Below are 19,403 nucleotides of genomic sequence, written 5' to 3'. Positions count from 1 at the left end.
ACAACAACAAGAACTTGCACCGGAAGTAACCCTCGCAGCACATCTGGGTACTTGGAAGGAAATTGTTGCTTTCAATAATTGATAATGTTGAGTATCGGCTATAATTTAGATGGTTTGCTCCAACACCTAATAAACCCTGTAATTTAAAGCTTTGATTGGATCGGATGATACCAAAATTTTTCATTGGATGTAAATAACAGCCTTTATCCTTTGCTGTTTATCCCAGGCTTTTTTAGAAACAGTTTAATCACTTTTAAACAGGTGAATTTCATTCAAATTAAATCAGCAAATATGCTACATTAATCTTACTTCATTAAAGTCCCATGACCCCCCCCCTCCCGGGACTCCAGGAGGGAGCTGAATATCTGGAGTGTAACTTACTTCATTTCTAGTCCTCCAACACGCCCTTCTATTCTTCGTAGATTCCTGAGGAAGTTGAGGCTAACAAGAGAGTTCGCTCTGCGTACTATCAGGGCATCGCTGACAACCTCGATCATTCCCAAGTTTTGCTCCAATTCTTTCACGACATTGCCTGTGAAAGGAAATACAAAAAGAAATGAGAAACCAAAGCTTATTAAAAGAAATTTTCATTTTGCAACATGTTGATCAGGCACAGAGATCATTTAGAATCAATTTATTGCTAATGATTAAAATTGGCATTTCAAAGGGCCAATGTACATGTAAGACACATCATCTTCCCTCCCACCCCCCCCCCCCAAAAAAAAACCCTAAATAAATAAAATCATACATTTATATTGATGTTCAAGAAAGAATGTTTGGGTAATACAGTAATTCATTGGCTTTGTGGATTGGTCGGTCCATGTGTCAAGTCTTCATGGGTTTTGGAAACCTATTGAGGGTCCTGCAAATGTTCGGTGGTACATGTAGCTTTGAGCAATCCAACATGTAACAGAATTATTGGAAGTATGATAATCGGTATGCTCATTGGGGTTTGGCACAGAGTCAGAATGGCACATGATTCCGGGTGATGCAAAGCGGTTTCACAGAAGTAAAATGTGTAGTCTTCATTCCATGAGTACTCTAAAGAAACTACCAGGAGGCAAAACAATTACGACATGAATTCAGACATAACCAAGCAAAATGGCCACCTCATGTTTGCATGTCGGACTATACAAACTAAATGCTACGGATCTTGATAGAAATGGGGATTGCTCCATTATAGATTACCCACATACTTATGGCATTCTGTCCGTCGATGGACCTCTTCCAAGCAAGAACTTATGCATGTGTCTGCTGTTAATTAAGTTATTGGGGGCACTTGAGGAGAATGCACATCACTAATAACATTCTCTGATATCCTTATACGTGTTGTCGATTTTCAGCTCGATTTTATAACAACTAACTTGCTATAAAAACAGCGTAAAAATTTTATTACATCTATCAAGAGCTATGATGACAAACAATTCACAATGATCTCATAGTTTCTCACCAAGTTATTGCTCACTGTAACTACGCAAGTTTGGCTCCAAAAATGAGATGGGAAGTTTAATGAACTTTCCTTTTGATCGCAGGATACATAATATATCAGGTATATACATGTGTAATATCAAAACCACACAGAAGCAATATAAATTGATAAAAACACCTCAAGCCTCATGAATCCAGGTTGTCATATTCAGGCTAATTTTCCTGACTAATGGAAATGGCGATAAATGAACGGACAAGGACGGAAGACAACGGATGAGAAAATACGATGGGGAGATAATACAATGGGGAGAAAATACAGACAGGGACAAACAGACATACGAGCTTCTTGGCAATTATGCGTAAATTAAGTGTACTTCTGGGACTTCCTCGACAGCATATAGACAATATCGCACTTGATTGATCACCCAAATTTACTCATTCTGATCAGATTAAAAGAAATATGCAGGGGGGTCCCAAATAAGGTCAATTTCAGGATACAAAATCCAATGAGGAAACAAGAACCAAAATATAAACAAAAGCATATCAAATAATGAGTAACTGTCCAACTTTATCACTAAAAATACTTTTTAACATTAGTGCAAAGCCTTAGGTTTCAATTCTAGTTTCATTCATGTCATAGGGACAGTGATTTTCCGCGATTGCGGAAAACGGACGGAATTCACGGAATCGGCTGTTTGAAACGGAAAGTGGCTTTTCAAACGGAAAATCACGGAAAACATGTTTTTTCTCAAAATGCACAAAAAAGCAACAGAAATTAATCCCAAATCCTCAACAAAATACGAATATCAACTGAAAAAACACGATCTCACTTTGCAACAACAATCATGACAATCAACACATCGTAACTACACTCGAGCCTCTCCATCACTCGATCGTATCCAAATTAGTTTTCACTTACGTCCGCATAGAAGGCAGAATCCGGCCGTGTGTTGCTGCCCTCTACGTTCGGTCATAATATAATGATCACGGTGATTCATCAAATCCAAAATGGCGGATATTCGGAAGTCGTCGACTGCTCAAAACGATGTCCAAAAAGTCCCCAAATCAGCGATAAAATCCCATTTAACAATAAAATAATGCTAATAATATGAAAGGTGAGAATATATTCATGTTGATTATGTTTCCCTGAAAATTTTTTGAGCTCGAATCTCTTCGATTAATATGGATTTTAAAGCGATGTTAGTACATTGGTAGATGCAAATTTTGAGCAGCGCTAGCATTTTGACATCGCTACTCGTTGCGTATTGGTTTTCTATGTAAACGGAATTGTCAATTTTTCTTGTACACAAAGTCTATGGGGAAACGGAATTTCCGTTTTCAGACATGCTGAAACGGAATTCGAGATTTTCTGAAACGGAAAAGGCAATTTTTAGAAACGGAAAATCACTGTCCCTAATGTCACCTATCTTCAGTGTACTACATGTATCATAGAGTGGATGGCTAATTGTTGCAGGATTCTTCAAATACCAATATCTAAACTACATTGATTTGGTTATCCCTGAATCATATCCACATATTATATCATGCAATGAAACGATAACCAGAAATAGGGGGTTGGTTAGTTGGCAGACAGCTTCGAACATTTTAGTCATGTCAGGTATTTCCAAAGCCAAGAATAAAATGACATGATGAAATCACTCATTGACTTTCATTCCATCATGCCCCGATACCCCAATCGGCCTTAATGGTTTGCAACCGGCTACTACCCTCTCCATTGATTGATGCGTTAAACAGTCCGGACGCATTGGTCTCCATTTACCTGCACCCAAACCAAAATAGCTTGCATACCAATTTCTTTATGGTTGCATTCAAGCAAGCATCGTGGGTTAGAAACGTATTTTGAGGATGCAACATCAGATGCTGAAAAGGCATTTTAGAACATGATTCTGACTAACTTGCTTGATTGCAGCAAAGTTCTACACTAGCCTTCCATTGAACACATAGGCTATAGTGAAGTTGACCTATGGATATTCAAGAGGTCAAAATATGAAGCACACTGAAGATAAAACAATTGACCCCCATCCCCCCCCAGACAAAATAGAATAACTATATATATACAAATGACTGAATAAATATATAAATAATGAATTTATCAATCAAATAAAACAATGAACAATTCACAATCCATCTTAATAGTATATACCATCACAAATTGTTGGCAACAAACCTGATTCATGTTTTTTGTTTCTTGATCTAAAGTTTGTATGAACACAGCCGAAAGCTTTCATTTAACTCCCGATTCTCTCTTTCCCTCAAACCATCAACCCCCCCCCCCCCACCCTTTTCCATCTGCCAGGCACTTTACCTGACCTCTTCAAATTGGCACTATTATTGCTGCGCTCTGTTGAATAAACACTGTCCCCAGGTTAGACATGAGACAAACAAGTTCTGACCTTTGACCCCAGAAACATTAACTTAGAAGCTGATGACTCTTGATAGCCCAAGTACGAAAAGAGAGCTCGAATCAGACAAAACAATCTTGATAACAAGCCATTCCCAAGGCATGAACAAATAATTCACCAGAAGAACCAATCAGGAATAATTCTCTGTTTTTAAAAGAGAAGTGTGATCTAGAAAAAAAATACATATGGTGGAAGGTAAACATTCTAAAATGAAAGAAAAAAAATAATTTCCACATTAATTGCACAAACATTAGACTTCAGCAGAAATGAAAGAAAGCATGGCAAACCCTTTGAATGCACATAACTCAAATTCTTCGCTTTGAATAAGATGTAAAACATTTATGAATGCACAATTAGGAAGGTTTATTAGGACAAGTAAAGATAACAATATAGAAGAGTGAACAAAAGACTGGACAAGAAAGCATGAAAATTGGGTTGAATCCTTATAGCATGTGCACTCTTTTGATTCTTTGTTCAGCGATTGAAACCATCAAAATAACATAAACAACTGACTTTAATCATTCTGGGAAAATAAAGAAGTTGAATAATAGTACAAGGAGAAAATCAAAATAAAGATCCCGCCAATCGTGGGGGTCACTCACAGTATGAAATACATTCATATTACAGAAATAATGTCTGAGACTTGTCAAATATCCGGAGGGCATGAAAACAAACATCTTGTTTTCTCTAACTTTCACATGAAGGTTTAAGAAATTAGCCAAGGCTAATGATACCATGGCAGCAATACAAACAATTTCTTGGGGAGATAATGAGGCAAGACATTTATAGCCCGATTCACAAAGCAACACAGCTACAGTACAGTGAATATTCTACGGAAAATCTCAAGATATATACCATTTTCTAAATGCCATAAATCAAAGGTTCAATCTGGGTTTGTAATTAGTCTTTAACTCTGAAACATATGAATGCTTGTGTGCCTATGAATACACAGTAAAAAGAAATTATACAACGCTGTTTACTATATGAACCTTACATAAATTGTTTAAACAGTTTAAACAACTGTTTAAATCTTAAGCAACAAAGTTTAATTTTCAATATCTAATTTTTAATAAATTAAACATGATTGTTTAAACGGTTAAACAAATACTGCAAGGTTCATATAGTAAACAGCTTTGTATAAAATTTTAAACAGCGCTTTTACTGTGTATTTTTAACAGAAATATGACGCAATACAGATGATGTGGATCATCATCATCATCATAGATTTGTTTTTTTTATTTTTTATAATTATATGTTTTATTAGGAAATCAATATCAAATCACAAAATTTACAAACAATTTGTCTGATTGGCAAAAAATAAAAAAGTTACATCAAAAAAGAATAAACAAGTAGCAGATATATATACAAAATCGAATTAATAGGCCAATTTCTTTTAGGAAGAATAAATAACAATAAAGAACAATGAATCGTCATAGATTTATTGAAAAACCACATCTATTTATCATTTACTGATTGGAGAGAAACATATTGTATAAAATGATATTATGCCACATAGTCCACAAAAGCAAAGGACTATGGGTTATTAGACCAAATGGGCATTAAGACATAAGCCTAGGACCCATATTCTGAAGTCGCGTTTAAAACTCTGTGCTTAAATTATGGAAAGACAATAATATCAAAGTGTTGTTAACTTTGTTTCTTATGTTTGATGTGATCTTTCCCAATCTTTTCATAGGAGACAACTACCTTATTTATCCTTCCCAAACAGTTAAGAATGACTCAAGAGTCACATGAGCTAACACATTAACCTCTAATGTTAAATATTCATGTCGCAGTCGCTTATCCATAGTTAAAACCCAACTTCAGATCAAATTAAACCAGACTTCGTGAGCTGATGAGACAAAATGAAGCGGCAAATACTGTATCAACATCACCTTGTTAGAATATACATGTAGGCCTACAATGTAACATTACGAGGCTCTTCTAGTAATTTACAATGTTAACTAAAAGTTAGTAATAAAATGAACCAGAGCTTTGAGATGATGCCTTGAATAATAAACCAAAGTCAAACGAAAATTACTGGTGGTTTAAAACCACATAAAGTAAAGTAAACCAAAAGCTTTTAAGTAGTATTCTAAACTTGATGATCTTGACCCCTAACTTTCCATATCACATTGTTTGTTTGCCCAAATATGTCAAGTTCTGCCCCTTATATTTTCCCTTTATAACTAATACAATCCTGCATTCCAGGCATTCTGCTCTGTATCAAGCAAATAGCAGCTACTATTTTATGGAGCAATAATTTTTCATCCGCCCCTTTTCCCTCAACCAATTATCTTCGGTGTATGATGACATATAGGCTTTTTACACAGGATTTTCTTAACCCCGGACTATCGCTAACCCTGTACTATCCTTAACCCCGTACTATTTATTTTCCTTTTCACACATGCCAAATTGTTTTTGCTAACCCCGGATAAGGAATGCTTGCTTTTTACACACGAAACTCGCTAACCCCGGACTATTGGTAGCTCATGAATATTCACGAGCGCACTGAGGGGTCATTCGGGTCATATCCAAAATCGCTGACTTCTGGCGCGCGCTTTTTTTTTTCATCGCCGTGATCGCTGTTCATGAATATTCATTATACTTACCTCTGATTGGACAACAGGGCCGGCTCTGTTGCGGGGCATGAATGGGAGCGCTTAGCCCACTTTCGTTTTACACATGCGATCTTAACCCCGTACTATTGCTCTTAGCACCGCAATTGGTGGGATAACCCTGCTTTTTTGCAGGGCCAAATAATCCCGTACTATTGGTGGGGTTAGCCCACTTTGCAAAAACGCTGTGTAAAACGAAAGTGGGCTAAGCTTAACCCCGTACTATAGGTGGGGCTAAATTGCCATTTAGCCCCACCAATAGTACGGGGTTAAGGAAATTTTAGCCTGTCTAAAAAGGGTAATATTGTTCTGGTAAACAGGTCTAGGACAGATGAGCACCAGCTCTAGCTAAACCAGGGTAACAATAGTTGCACTTCCTATTCTCTGGAAAAGGGCACTATGTAAATCAAGGTATTATCACTGTTATCATCATCACACATAAATATCCAAACAAAATGCTGGTTGAGACAGACAGATTCGGCCTATGTTGTAATTATCAAGAATTTTGAAACACGAATACGTTCTTGTACATGACGGGGCATGTTCAACAATTGGAAAGTGTGAATGCAACAAACGAGGAGAAAAGGGCGGGCAGTCACGGAAAAAATATTTTCTTTCCACTCATATTTTCCTCCCTTTTCATGAAAACGCAAGATGCAAGTATTGAAGGAAACGCTGAATCAGTTGAAGCAGACCGGGAATATGTTGTGAAATCACAGGTGCTTGGGGAAAGTAACATGATAAAAACAGTGAAAGGCATACCCTTCATGGCCAGTTGTGATTTCCGATCTCACAGACAGATAAAGTCCCAAGAAAACTGGTCCTACGACTCGCATACAGACCCCGTATAAATAACTTTTGACTACAATCTTCCAATTCTGTCTTTTAGGGTGCCATGTTCTCATTCCAAGATATCGACATGATGGAGTCCGCGGGGAAAAAATGACAGATGGGGAAGAGGAAAAGGGGTTTACTTAACTATTAAGTGCCTCTTGGGTATCTGATAAGTTATTACAATTATTAAGTTTCAATGTTCTCTTTAGTCCACTGATATTAATTTTTATTTTATTTCAACTTAAGCTGTAAATGTTTAATCAATTAGCACATATCAAATTATTGACTCTGCTGTGAACACAACAATAAGATACCACAGCCTTTCTGTGATTTGTGGACAGATTTTTGTTGGTTGAGGACAAAATCTGGCCTAAGCTCTAGAGAAAAGAAACATATCGTGTGAGAAACGTACTCTCCGCTTTGGGGATTCGATAGGCCTAAAGAATTTGTGTCGTAGGTCGGAGGTCGGCTATTTATGACAAATTTCCATTTATGCGACAACAGAAGTGCTACAATGTTTCATTGAGGATCATTCTATGTGATTGAGTGGACAAATAAAGGTTTGCCACACTCTAAGATCACTCTGATGATATTCTGTTCTGAGGTCAGAAAGTCAGGCTTCTCAATGTAGGCCTACTAGTATGACTATGTTCTTTATATAATTATTATTACTATCATTATTATCATTATCTGTTTCTGTCTATGAAGAGAAGTTATTCAATGAAAGTTGGCTGTAACATTATGGTCATTAATCAAGTCAAAATGGGCTTGAATAATGTCTAAATTCTTTTTAATTTCAGGGGGGGTCAATGAAAAGAATTCAGTTAGTATAATGTTGAATCTCATAAGAAGATTTTAAGGCTTTTTCCTCTTCCTCAGAGTAAAATCCCACATACCAAGGTTCATTTGAAATTAGCCTAGAGTCCTGTTTGTTTTAGACTGCAGCTGAACGAGAGATTTCCATTTTTTCCCCTGTATGCCACTGTTTATTTCAAAGTGCCTTGAGCATTCAATTGGATTGGAATGATACTATAAAGTATTCATGTACATGTATCATTATCAACACCATCATCTCAATTATCCTCTAAGAGAAACAGGGCAACCTTAAAGTATTTTTAAATCCGCCTTTTAAATATTCATTCTCTTCCTGCTTCTTTGTCTTCAACATTTAATCTAATGGAAAATCGTGCTATGAAAGTTCATGTTTAATTATCATCTCCATCATCATCATCAGTAAGTGTATGCCAGTGAGAGCTCCAATATTTCCAACCTTTTTTTTTCCAGTAAATCAGTAGTCCATTTTTTTTCTCATTTATTTCATTTTTTTTTTACCTACCTACCCAACCTACCTACCTACCTACCCACCCACCCACCTACCACCTACCTACCTACCTACCCACCTACCCACCCACCCACCTACCTACCTACCTATCTTCTATATATCTATCAATCTATCTATCTATCCATCTATTCATTTATTTATTTATTTATTTACTTCATTGTTTATTCTTTATGGGGAGGGGGTCTGTTAATAGTGCTCGAGGCCTGCCTTAGACTTGACCTTGTACTTCTTATCTTTGGCAGTGGCATGGAAGTCTTCGCCTTGATGTTGTCCTTAGGGGCAGGTCCTCTGAATGAAAAGGACAAGTTTGGGAAATATTTCAGAAAAAATAAGGTATTATCATGTACTATTTCTAATAGAAGCTCCTAAAAAGATTGTTTAGCCTTGGCCTCAGAGGTCTGAAATAAAAGGTCTTCCTTGGACTAGACATAGGCCTTGTCCCTGGCACCAGATGGCCTGGCCTTGGCATGGGCTTTCCAGCCTTAGGCACAACACTGTTCCCTGCTAATATCTAAAATATAACATTTCTCATTCGAATTAAGAAGTTGCCATGGTATATCAACATCTTCAGTAGATTAGCAAGTACTGGTGCAATTCATGGACTAGGATGGCATCTCGCAAATATTTAATTACTTTTATACATATGACTTAAAACCAAACTTTTGAGTCCAGTAATGGCATACATTTATTGCTCAGCCCAATTGATAAAATCATTCCGTTTTGTGTTTTTTTTTTCATTTATTTTTTCCTGCTAAACGTAGCTTTATGACGAATCTAAAAAATATTGCCCACATTGGGTTCTTGTGTAAATTTAAGTTAGATGCTTCTTTCCTACAATTGACATATAATATGATCATAACGATATTATAAAAAAAAAACCTCCAATGAATAACAGTATTATTTCTCGTCGCTGACAAAGAAACATTTTCCTTATGCAAACCGGCCAATTTTGGTTAGGTAACTGAAAGGGCTTAACCGAATGTAATTACTACTATTTATAAACACGAGTCACCTATAAAATGAAGTAAACAACTTGCTCCTAGCAAAGAAGGACTCATATCTGAAGAAAACCTAGATGCATCCAGAAATAGCACAAGTAAGCTCAATAATCTACTGATGAGAAATCCCAAGAAATATCTATGCAAAATAAAGAAAGAACTCCATAAATCTTTCTAATTGACCTGCATGATGGCAGGAGGGTGTAACATCAGCTCTTTTTTAATTATACAGTGAGAGGTTTGAAGTAAATATGCTGATGGGTTCTACTCCCCCAGGTTTACTCCCTTAGGTAAGAGATTGTTGAATTAGATAGGATATTATTCTTCATAGCAGACACACAGGTGGATAATACACCTATCGATATATATAAGGCTTTTGTGAAATTGTAAAGAAATTTCATAATTGGAAATGAACGTGAAAAATGATACAATTTTTTTTTCTTCACAAATTCTAAAGAATCGTGAGTGGAATACCAGGGGAGCGTCTCATCAATATTTGTCATCCGACAAGCTGTCAGATCTGACATCTTTCCTTGATTTTGAATGGCCGAGATGCTCAGTTCCTCTGGAAGCAGTCGGATAAATAATCCAATAAGTCCTTTTAAGAAACGCTTCCCAGATCTTCAGAGCACTTTCGTGCCAATCTTCTTTGAAACCAGTGTCTGTTAGCTCCATATTATGCCTATTTCATTTAGATTTGTAGCACAAATCCATATTAATTGAAATACATTGAATTATTTTTCCTGACATGACTCCGATGAGCAGATGATTGTTGTAATGGCATTTTTCATAGAACTGCGATTGACATTACTACTCTCTCTACAATGGACCCAACACCTAAATAAAAACATGCTAGTCCTCAGCGTTTGAAATAATTTTTGTATTTTAGGGGCTATTTTATTCATCTTAAGCATTTCTTTTATGGGGTAACAAGAGAATTATGCATCATGGGCAAATATTATCTTTCTGCCATATTGATTTCTAAATAATCTTGAATGTTGTTTGTGACAGATCTTGGGGTGACTCTAGAAAGAATGGTCACCCCACAGCATGCATTTGGGGGGAATTCTAAAGGCGATTTGGGCTGTCATTAGGGCAAAATTGCCCATCGCCCTCTTACATATCATACACTGGTAGTCCTAAATACGGCTGGGGCCCATTACAGAAAGAGTTACTATCAAATGAAACTCAAATTGATATTCATCCAATCATACACACGTATTTGGGACTTGCACTCGATTGCCCGAGTTGCATTCAAACTATCTCAAACTTGATTCATAGGCACGATCCATTACGTACACTTCGATCCTCTTCCTAACAGTACATCTCCTTACAGTACATCTAGTTAATTTACACACACATATGGTAATCAAGCATTTGCATCTACAGCACCAGCTCTTTGGAATTTTCTTCCCTTAGCAATAAAGTATATCTTCCCTTTCTCAGTTTGAGAGATAAAGAGACCCACCTTTTTAATTCCGAATAACATATGTATGCTATTTTGTTATTTAGACTCTTTGTATTGTTGTAGCTCCTGTAGATGGTATAAGTTTAGTTTACTATATTTTATTGTAAAGCGCATTTAGAATTAAGTATTAGTTATTATGCGCTTAATACATCTAACATTATTATCAGTATATCAAAGACATTTCATCATAAAAATACAAAAATGTTCTTTGGGCCGATTCTTTAAACAGCCGTATCCTTTGTGAAAACACATCAACCATATCTGGAAAGTATCAACTATAAAAGATCACTTTCCATTGCACACGTACATCTTTTTCTTTTCTTTTTTTTTCTTTTCTCCAATATTGAAACATAACTGTCAACATTTGATCTTATCCTCAAGAATAAGGCTACATGTATGACTGTAACATGATAAAACAGCTTCAAGACATTTCATTCTCTCAAACAAGGAATCATGGTTCTCTTTGTCCCAAAAGAACCAAATTTCATCAAAAGTCTGCTTGTGGCCACAAAGTTGACATATCAAAACCTCCTGGATGGTACAAGATCTATCTTTGATCCTACTTTTAGAAATAGAAAAACAAATGATAGTGCTGTACAGTATTCTCAAGTTCGTGACGTATCAACAATTTCACAAATCAAATTTGAAAAAAGTACCCCAAAAGAGAGAACAGGGGAGTGTTTCAACAATATTTTTGTCCGACAAGTTGTCAGATCTGACATCTTTCTATGATGTTGATTGGCTGATAAGCACTGTTCCTGTGGTAACTGTCAGATAAAATGGGACTTGTCGGATGAAACGTCTGACAAGTCCTTTCATGAAACGCTCCCCTGGTCCCGTACAGGTATATCATGACCACTGTGACTTTTGACTTTGATAGCCCCGTAACTATTTAGTTCACGCCACTCCTTTATGAGACAAGTTTGAATATGATCGTCTAGTGTTAATTAGCAATTGCAATTAATGCAATGGGTGAGTGGGATGGACGGATGGAAATCATGAAAACATACTTCATTTGGCAACCTACTACCAGCTGCAATACAGTGAGGCATGAAAAACTAGAAATTTGATGTGTCCAAAGGACACAGATGCTCCCGCTTAATGCGATCAAAAATTCATTCAATATGATTGAACTTAATAACGTGCAGAAACCAATATGCATATATAATGAACAATTTAGACCTTTGAACCAACTCACATATATAATGAGCTGTGACCTTTGACCTGCGGATTCTGAATTCAACTTAACCTGTATTTTGGTGTCATCTACCCACACACCCAATTTTTTTTCAATCTGCTGAATATTTCATAAGTTATCGTGCAGAAAACAACTCGCATATTTAATGAGCTGTGACCTTTGACCTGCAGACTCCGAATTCGAACCTGGCCTGTATTTGGTGTCGTCTCCCTAAACACCCAAATTTTTTTTAATCTGTTGACTATTTTTCGAGTTATTGCGTGGAAACCAAGTGGGGGGACAGACAGACGGACGAATGGACGGACAGGGGCAACGCTTTTTGCCCCACCCAGACTTCATCCGCGGGGGCATAAAAACAAGCCATCATCTTTGTGCTTGGAATGTACCACAAAGAATAAAACTACAAATGTCAGTGGTATTCTGGAGAAATCAAATGGTACACTGACTAAAACACTCAACCCCAACACGAACACAGAACCTGTCTAATTAAAGCAGTGAGATTTTTACCATGACACAGCTATATTTAAAATCAAGAAGTCTATAAACTTTCTTTTCAAACTTCACCACATAATTATCTTGCTGCTTCACATGTAAACCACAGACTGAAAATTTCATAGGCAATGGTAAATACAATTCACTTCAATGGTTCTCAGTCTGCAAAACAAACAAACCTCACACGTAACAAAACATGCAACTATAATTACATGAATAATGAGAGGGATAACGAACAAGGATAGCAAGATCTATTTGTATCTTGTCTTTCTACACGAGGAATAACAAGTTATTGATTTTAAAGTATTCCACATTCATATCAATTATAAACCACTGTCAACAGAAACAAAAAGACAGAGTAAGAGAGACACACACCAGAGAGACAGGTCCAAACACACACACACATAGAGACACAGAGACAGACAGGTAGATATGTGGAAAACAGTGACATTGAAAGAAAGCAAAAGGAATGGGGGAAACAAAGACATAAAATTCAATGGATTAATGGAATTCTTTTACTTGTCACAAGCCTATAGAGTATAGGAAAAAGTCAAGAAAGATAAGATAAGCAAAATAACGGGGGGGGGGGAGTAAGGAGGGAGATTAATAAAATAGAAGAGAATAAAGTGAGAAAAAAAACTATGTAACACTCCCTCATTGAAACAACCTAAAATTTACATCCTATCCAAGGGGCTACTGTACCTCTTCCATGTACGCTTATAGTTAGCGATCCATGCACGTAAGTACATCCTTTCATTGCAGCCGCATCTTCCACGGATTGGATAGTCTTTCCATCACATACTGGAAAGAAAGGAGGAAATAAACTTTGAAGATTAATCTCTACAAGAAATCAATATACTTAATAACCACTGCATATATTATTCTCGTCTAATCTAACGTGCTTTTCCTGATTTCGTGAAGAGAGCAGTATGAGGAGAAAAATTCACCAGGCATAATGAGAATTTCATCAATATCTGGTTTTTAAAAAAGTACGCATAGTTAATTTAGTATTTAAATCAGTTATATGCAAACCATAATAAACATTCCAAAGGTGGGCTGATGATGTCATATCCCCACTTTCCTTTTTCCTATGTTAATTAACCCGTTCGCGACGGCATAGTAGAATAGGTTCTACCACCCCAAACGAGATTAATCAGCCGGCCATGTCAAGTTCGAACAGCTCCATTGTTCCGTGCGTGCGAGCTGGATCGTTGATTACAAAAGCGTGTGTGCGATCCACGATGAGTGAATTGATCGATCGATAGTTTTCGCGCATGCGTAGTTCATTTCCTGTTTTGGCTGCACGGAGTTCAGAGCTCACCTGTCGCTCCAGTGTATAATTATGTCCGTACAGAGTGACTTCTTTGAGAATGTATTGTTGGTGATGTGGGTTTTGAAGTTCTTCTTGGACTTCTTCTTTTTCGATATTACTATTATCATAATATTCTCATAATGTTACTATTATCATAATATTCTCCCTTCCTTTCTTCTTCCTTTTCTTTTTCGATCTTCTTATTATTATCAAAATTATTATTCTCATTTCTTTTCTTCTCATATTCTTCTTTTTCGATATTCTTATCTTATTATCCTCATTTCCTTTCTTCTTTTGTTCGATCTCTGTCTCATCTTTTTGTTCTTATACTTCCTATTTATAGACCCCCCCCCTTCTCCCTTGATATAGTCTTGCTTTGTTTCCTCTTGCAAATGAAATCCTCCTTGTTTTTTTCTTCCTTTTTTATAATGCTCCCTTTTCATTTTCTCCTCCTTCTTCTTCACTGATAATTGTGTAATCCTACACCTCCTCCATCTCCTAAGTTTTCTCTTTCTATTTCCCTTCTATTTATTCTTGTTATGAATTTGCTTGTGCTTCTTTTTTTCGCCTTTTTTCTTCGTCGTCTTATCTTCTCTTTATACCTATTCTCATTCTTTTACTCCCGTCGTCCTATTTTGCTTAATTTTGTTCTCTCTGTTTTTCTCTTCATGCAAAATGAAAAAAAATGAAGAATATGATATTTCCTTTTAAAAGTATGCCCCCCAAAACATGAATCTTCAAAATATCGTTATATGCATACAAGTAATAATTTCTGAACAAGAAATCATAATCTTCTCGATTAAAATTTGCAAGGTGGTATACGACAATTATTATGAAGATTATTTATCATTTATCATCCAATTACTTAAGTTAGCCCACCCCATCCCCCATGATCACCATTATCTTCTCCCTTCATCTTTTTTTCTGTTTCGTCTGCTTTTTTATTTTATCTTTTTCTTTGTCTTATCATTATTATATTCATAATCTTAACCATTGTTGTTATTATTATCAATATTATGATTATTTTTTTTATTATCCGATTGTTATATTTTCTTTTATTATTTGTTATTATCATTGTTAGTGTTGATAGTAATGTTTATAATTGTTATCATTGATATTATGTAAACATTTGAATATTTTACATGTAAAGAATAAAAAAAAATAGTTTAATTCGATTGAAAAATATTATTGTTATTGTCATGAATGCCATCCCCTCTACTCTCTCTAATCCCCTTACCTCTAGTCAACCTCTACTTATATTCTCTCTCCTCTATTTTCCCTTTACTTTTTTCCCTTCTATTCAATCAGTAGCTTACGCAGGGGGGGAGGGTTCAATTTCATACGAGGCGCTTTTAATCGAAAAAAATGTACTACAACACTGCGCAGACAAGTGGGTTATGCTCTCTCTCTCTTCTTCATCTCCCGTTCCGTGCCCCCGCCCTCTCTCTATTTTTTCCCTTCTGAGTATATTCTCGTCATCACAGAAATATGTCCAAACCCGGCCCTCCAAGCCCAACCCATACTAAAAAAAAAAAACCTACATTAGGATAGGTGCCCGGCATATTCGACCCATAATCAATTTCAAATGATTTCTAGATTTTATACGTCGTCGAGAAATGTTAAACAAAAACCTCCAAATTATTTCCTTAATTCAAAATCCAACGGAGACGTTGCCATGTATTTGTGTAAAAAATGAATATTATGTATCAAATGATTCTAGTAATTAAAATTGTATTAAAAACAAGACATTCTGCCTTTCTTTCATTATCCAAGAATATACAATAAGTCCCTGCAAACCGTTTTATTTATTGTGAACTTACTCAATTCTCAGTTTATTTCACTAGTTTAGAACGTGTGTGGTTATTTTCTTGACATTTATGTGCAAAGGATTTAATGATCAACAAATGATTAGTAATTCATGGAAAATGCAAGAAAAAATAACTTAAGTATATGTTGGACAATTTAAAATGGAAAAAAAAATGAGTGTGACCAGAAAGACATTTTTGCTGGTAATCTAGTTGTCAGAGATCGGCGGTGAACCAAGGAATTCTTGGTGGAGGGGACTACAAATGCGCTACTTTTTCTTTACTTTTTTCTGACAAGCATCATCATTTAACCCCCCCCCCATTTGTTTCGCCACACTCACTGTCAAATTTTCGGACAATATATGATTTGATTAACATTTTAGGAACTTTCCGTTCGGAAATTATTATCTCCTGCGTTCAGTTTGTTTTAATATCCAATTTCGTCAAGATGAAAAAGGACTCTGAAAATAATAACCTGCATTGCCAAAGTATAATTCTAAAATGTCGTAAGTGTATATAATTTCTCACCCGGTACATTCACCTTTACAGAATTTCGATGTATTAAAATAATTCTTATGTTTTATTTCTCCACTTCCTTTTTCCTTGTAGCCAACAATCCATAAGAGCTCCGATGAAAATACAAATATAACGAGTTAATTAGAGAACTGTAAGAGGAAGAGCGTGCTTCAAAAGAGATACATAGAAAGGCCATTCTCGCCTGCCTAAATATCATGTTCCAGCTCATATTAAGTGATATATATTATCTCTAATTAATTAATTAATTGTCTTTATTAATCAATTCATGTACTGATTGCTTTATCTCATATTTATCTTTATCAAAGTTGAACGTCTGTTATATTCTATGGAGTACGGCCAAAAATGAAACAAATAACTGAATGGACGTATATGGAATCACAATATGCTTTATGCCGTTTTTCTCGCACCCTTCTAACAAGCAATTAAAAAAAATTAAACGAGCCGCATGATGATAATGATTAATAATTCATATAATATCCACTAAACATTGTGATCAAGGCGCTCTACTTATTCATTACCCGGCTTACATCATTTGTTCCGTGAAAAGCATTATAGGCCTGTTTGCAGACATAAACATAAATATTTTATTTTAATATATTCTGCTTTTCATTCCCTCTATCTTCTCGAATAATATATCCATGGAATGCATATTTACTCCATGCTCTGGATTCCTATCGCATCACATTTTTTTTATATGCAGGTCAAACCAAACCACGATAACATACTCAATCAGAATAAAATCAATTGGGGAAACCTTAGATTTTTTTTCGAAAATTCATATGAGATTACTGATATGGATAAAACATGCTTCATATACTTTGTAACACATATTAGTCTTCATTAGCATGATTATGCCTATGTCACGGCGTTTATGACTTTTTGGTGTTAAACCAAACTGTCAAAAGTGTGAATTCATCCGTACATCCTTCCCTTTCAAGTCACTCTTTTACATTGTTAGTAAGTGGCAACTTTATTGACCTTCGCTGGATGCCCTTTTGTGATTTTCAAAGGAAAGGGGGCCATGCCTCCATCAATTACCACATCCGTATCGTTAGAACAAAATAGAGTGTACGTACGATCCGAGGTATTCTCAATAGCCAGCTGTGTACACTTTTTGTTTAGGATTATAGAAATCGATATCAACTTAAAGTCGTGTACTCTCTTCTAGTTTGATCTAGCTTGATCAGTTCATGAAGTTGAATATTATGACAGCCATTTTCAAGAGGCAAAATAATGCACCTAAATGAAAGAAGAAAACAAAAATCGATGTGTTATAAACTGAAACCATGATTTTTCTTCTTCCTATATTTTATCAACGGCGCCATTTTTTTAAAAAGAAGTGCACACCTAGTTAGCAGTAATGCATATAGCATTTTCATTTATTTGAAAGCAGGATAAAAGAGCATTGTAGATTAAATGCCTTGCTCACGGGCATAGGTGCCGCGGCCGGGATCGAACCCCGGACTTTTTGAAACCTCACAAGCAATCTTATAAAGTATCGATCGTTTTCGATCTATCGTTGATCATATCAGCGCACGCACGCAGCTCTGCGTGCGTTTTGGGTTGCATTTCGCTGCTCCCATTGTTTTCCCTCACTTTTATTGATTACGGTATATACGTGGTTCTGCGAAACTGAAAATCGTTGAAATCAAGCTTCCATCGCGGCAATGCCCACTGTACGCCAATATTGGACTCTCTTCGAAGCATAACTCGTTTTATAATGCTTTATAAACTATAGAAACAAAAGGTAAAAACGTATGACTTTCTGGAATGTGTAGTTTAATTAATGGACATTGTAACTATAGCACAGAAAAGGCAGAAACATAGTATGAAATTGTATTTTTAAAGCCTGCAAATGGATGCGAGTAATAGCCTTTGGGGAACCGACTATATACGGCTCCCGTACATGAATAAGTTTTAGGGAACCGTATATATCCGGCTCCCGTTGGCAACGGGTTAACATCATAATTATTTAATTTGTTCATATCTGTGTATATGATATGTCTTCCTTGTAATAAAATAAGTAGCAGCAATTATTATCCTATGCAATAAATCAACTGTCGATTCAATTTTCTTCATCCTTGGTGGACAGAATTTAAATCAATATAATTTCAGATGATTTTCATATACTTGCTTGCAAAAGTAAAATAAAGATTTTCTGTATATTTATTACTTCAAGTGAGCCAAAAAAACAGTCTAATTAAAAATTTCTAATTTATTTTTTATAGAAAATTAAGAAGGGGGTGGGGGTCTTGAGTTTACCTTTAGGGCATGTTCCAGTACAAGGTAGGCAATGTCTACTGTCATTAAAGTCTGGCATATAACCACCTGGACAATCCTGGGTACATTTCTCGTTGAATAACTTCCAACCGGCTGGACACTGCTCTGCTGTGATGCAATGACGATTCTTGAACTAAAAAAAAAGACAATATACATGCGGATATAATTTTGGCTAAAATTAAGTTCACTTCAAATAAAAAAATACAAAGAAATAAGATTACAAAAAAAATATTCATTAGTACTTACAATTCACTGGTTTCGTCAAGTTTGCCTCCCCCCCCCCCCCCCCCCCCCCCCGTTTCTTATGAGTATTTTGTCAACTTTGAATAAATATTCTTGTTTTCATTCCCTGCTTATTCTTTATATTCTGTTTTCCTTCTTATACTGATTATTTCCTTTTGGTTTTGGTATTAATATGAGGTGTATATTGTTATAAAAAATTCTCACTAGTTTTTATTAAATAATAATTTCATATGTAATTGTGTATTTAATTGTATTTCTTTGAATTGTCAATAATCCAACTGTCATGGTTGCAATGAATCAATAAATAAATAAATAAACTGCAACATTTACATCTCCCAGACCAGGATATATACTTTCCTATTCAGAGCCCCTCCCCCATATATACACTTAAATAATAGGTAGGCTCCTTCCAAGAAATATAAATA

The 19,403-nt window shown here is 35.8% G+C and overlaps 1 protein-coding gene across 1 annotated transcript in view; it reads right to left on the bottom strand.

Annotated features, from left to right (window-relative positions):
* Window positions 1-19,403, bottom strand: part of LOC121415690 (insulin receptor-like) — a 52,116-nt gene that overhangs the window by 28,777 nt on the left and 3,936 nt on the right. Inside the window, exons 2-4 of the mRNA XM_041608999.1 lie at window positions 18,718-18,868; window positions 13,504-13,602; window positions 382-532 (exon numbers count right to left, since the gene is read on the bottom strand). Of these exons, the coding sequence (XP_041464933.1) occupies window positions 382-532; window positions 13,504-13,602; window positions 18,718-18,775 (308 nt within the window). The 5' untranslated portion in view covers window positions 18,776-18,868. The remainder of the gene's footprint in view (window positions 1-381; window positions 533-13,503; window positions 13,603-18,717; window positions 18,869-19,403) is intronic.

The sequence above is a fragment of the Lytechinus variegatus genome, chromosome 5 (genome assembly GCF_018143015.1).
Source record: "Lytechinus variegatus isolate NC3 chromosome 5, Lvar_3.0, whole genome shotgun sequence".
NCBI classification, from domain to species: domain Eukaryota; kingdom Metazoa; phylum Echinodermata; class Echinoidea; order Temnopleuroida; family Toxopneustidae; genus Lytechinus; species Lytechinus variegatus.
This window is presented reverse-complemented; position numbering and strand designations above follow the sequence as displayed.